Genomic DNA, 3,398 nt, shown 5'->3' with positions numbered 1-3,398 from the left:
GTTACAGCACACATCGGGTTAATTACCCGATGTGTGCTGCAGCTAAATGTGCACAGAGCAGGGAGCAGCGCACACCGGGTGCAGCTGCACAGGGTACATATATAGGGTATAGAGTACAGGGTGCAGCTGCACAGAGCAGGGAGCAGCGCACACCGCTTAGCGCTGGCTCCTTGCTCTCCTAGTTACAGCACACATCGGGTTAATTACCCGATGTGTACTGTAGCTAAATGTGCACAGAGCAGGGAGCAGCGCACAATACTTAGCGCTGGCTCCCTGCTCTCCTAGCTACAGCACACATCGGGTTAATTAACCCGATGTGTCCTGCCGCTACATGTGCACAGAGCAGGAGCCGGCACTGACAGTGAGAGCGGCTGAGGCTGGTATCAAAGGTAAATATCGGGTAACCAAGGACAGGGCATCTTGGTTACCCGATGTTTACTGTGGTTACCAGCCTCCGCAGAAGCCGGCTCCTGCTGCCTGCACATTTAGTTGTTGCTGTCTCGCTGTCACACACAGCGATCTGTGCTTCACAGCGGGACAGCAACAACTAAAAAATGGCCCAGGACATTCAGCAACAACCAGCGACCTCACAGCAGGGGCCAGGTTGTTGCTGGATGTAACACACAGCAACATCACTAGCAACATCGCTGCTACGTCACAAAAGTTGTTCGTTAGCAGCGATGTTGCTAGCGATGTTGCTTAGTGTGACGGGGCCTTTAGGGGGCTGTGATCCTCTTGGAGGGTCAAAGCAGAAGGTGGAGGAAAGGATTAAAAACACATTCTGCTGTGAAGAATTCAAAGGACTTGTAAAGTTGACCTATGATTCAACGCATTTTGGAGATTGCAGTCTCCTTCATCAGGAAAATCACAGAGGTACATCTGACACATTTTATTTTGTAGTCAGTTTCTCCTTATTTTTACATTCATAATTTGTTGTCTTTGTTCTTTATTTGCACATTGAATTAGACAGTATGTAAGCAATAACACCAAATGTAACACTCCTGCCCCCCATTCACACATTTGACCTTGTAATATTAATGAGTCACAAGACAACGGGGAGGGAAATTAGTTAATTGGGCACAATTTGGCCATTTTCACTTCGAGGTGTACTCACTTTTGTTGACAGAGGTTTATACATTAATGGCTATGTGTTGAGTTATTTAGAGGGCACCAAATATACCCTGTTATACAAGCTGCATACTGACACTGTACATTGTATCACAGGGGCAGATCTTCAGTGTTGTACCATGAAAAGATATAATAAAATAATTACAAAAATATGAGGTGTGTACTTACTTTTGTAATATACCACATACAGTATATTAATATTTATATTTATTAATAATTTAGAATTATTTATTCTAAAATAAACAATATAAACAATTAAACAATAACAATACGCAATTAATCTAAACATAGATTTTTGAGATCAGCATTTTTTTTTCAAATTCATATTGTCTAGGTTCATTGAATTTTACCCAAACATTTAATTCCCAGCTAATTGATTCTCTGCAAATCACAAGTACTGCATAGCCTCCAAATGCTCTGAATAGATGTGTAATTCTCTGCAATCCCACAGGACTGTATTGAAAATGTTTTCAGCTCTTTAACACAAAAAATCTTAGTAATGTCACTATCCAGATTCATGACAAAGTGGCTGCTGCATTCCCTGTCTTGACTTTTATACAGTCTATGATAGTTCATCCCGATTGACTGTGCAATACCATTTGATCTGATTGCTGAAAGCCATTATGACGAAGCCTTTCTTAGCGATATCTGAGGTCATATCAGCCTTCTCTAGCTCATGCAATCTTTTGTTATGCCCAATATACCTAATAGGACAATGGGTATTTTTTGCAATTCATGCAAATTCATTCAAATTTGTTACATTTAATATTTCCATTTGCGCTTTCTCTGATACATTCTTTATGCAGTGTATAAAATGGGTGTGTCTATTTTAAGCTTTTAACAAGAAGAAAATAATTCAACTTTGAATAATTCAGTGAATTCTGAAACAATTGACAGAAATTAATTAGCTCATCTTTAGTTAAGGTGGAAAAGCGAAGAACGAAAATCAATTATTATGTCAGTTTTGCATGAAACATTTTTCATTCCGTCTTAGCATTTAAGAGGCGCATATTATGGACTCTACAAATGTAACATCTCCAGCCATGTTCATCCTTCTTGGATTATCAGACGTTCCTTTTCTTCAGGATATCTTCTTCTTTCTGTTTTTGGTGATGTATATTGTAACATTAGCGGGAAATCTTTTACTCATTATTGTGGTCGGGATTAATCCAACTCTACAGACCCCGATGTACTTCTTCTTGACTAATCTCTCTTTTATTGACATTTGCTTCTCATCCACCATCGTTCCCAAAATTTTAGTGAACACTCTTGCCAAAGACAGAAGAATTTCCCTGTTGGGTTGTGCGTTCCAGATGTATTTCTCTTTAGCCTTGGGGGCCACTGAGTGTATATTACTTGCAGTTATGGCCTTTGATCGATTTGCTGCCATCTGTAAGCCATTGCACTACCACACCATCATGAGCAAGCGCTTGTGCATTTCTCTAGCAGTAGGATCCTGGTTGGGGTGCTTCACGAACTCCACTGTTCACGTGTTCATTACCTTCCAACTACCCTACTGTAAGTCCCACTATATCAGCCATTTCTTTTGTGAGATACCTCCAATTTTGCAAATATCTTGCAGAGATACCAGACTCAACGAAATAGCAATGTATGTTTCTGCAGGTATCATTGTTATGATGGCTTTCTTCTTAACTCTAATTTCATACATCCACATCATCACCACCATTTTGAAGATCCAGTCTTCTCAAGGAAGGCAGAAGACATTCTCAACATGCGCCTCCCACCTCATTGTAGTCACTCTCTACTATGGGACAATTATGTTCATGTATCTACGACCGCGTTCTGCCTATTTTCCTGAAACAGACAGGACTGTATCAATCCTATATACCGTTGTGACTCCGATGTTGAACCCTTTTATCTATAGCGTAAGAAATAAGGACGTAAAATTTACCATAAAAAAATTGTTTCACTAAAGGGCACTTTACATGCAACGACATTGCTAGCGAGATGTCGTTGGGGTCACGAAATTCGTGACGCACATCCGGCCTCGTTAGCAACGTTGTAATGCCCGTTAACGATCAAAATTACTCACCTAATCGTTGATCATTGACACGTCGTTCAAATCCCAAATATCATTGCTGGTGCAGGATGCAGGTTGTTTGTCGTTCCTGCGGCAGCACACATCACTATGTGTGACACCGCAGGAACGAGGAACAACCTCGTACCTGCAGTTGCCCGCAATGCGAAAGGAAGGAGGAGGGCAGGATGTGCGTCCCGCTCATCTCCGCCCCTCTGCTTCTATTGGGCGG

The 3,398-nt window shown here is 41.3% G+C and overlaps 1 protein-coding gene across 1 annotated transcript; it reads left to right on the top strand.

Moving 5' to 3' along the window:
* Window positions 1-2,141: 2,141 nt before the first annotated feature.
* LOC142257517 (olfactory receptor 5AP2-like) lies at window positions 2,142-3,062 on the top strand. Its single transcript, XM_075329660.1, has one exon. The coding sequence runs from the start codon at window positions 2,142-2,144 to the stop codon at window positions 3,060-3,062; it is 921 nt and encodes a 306-aa protein (XP_075185775.1).
* Window positions 3,063-3,398: the final 336 nt, after the last annotated feature.

Source organism: Anomaloglossus baeobatrachus, chromosome 12 (genome assembly GCF_048569485.1).
Source record: "Anomaloglossus baeobatrachus isolate aAnoBae1 chromosome 12, aAnoBae1.hap1, whole genome shotgun sequence".
Taxonomy (NCBI): Eukaryota; Metazoa; Chordata; class Amphibia; order Anura; family Aromobatidae; genus Anomaloglossus; species Anomaloglossus baeobatrachus.
Note: the sequence above shows the minus strand (reverse complement) of the source record. Positions and strands in the feature narration are given on the sequence as shown.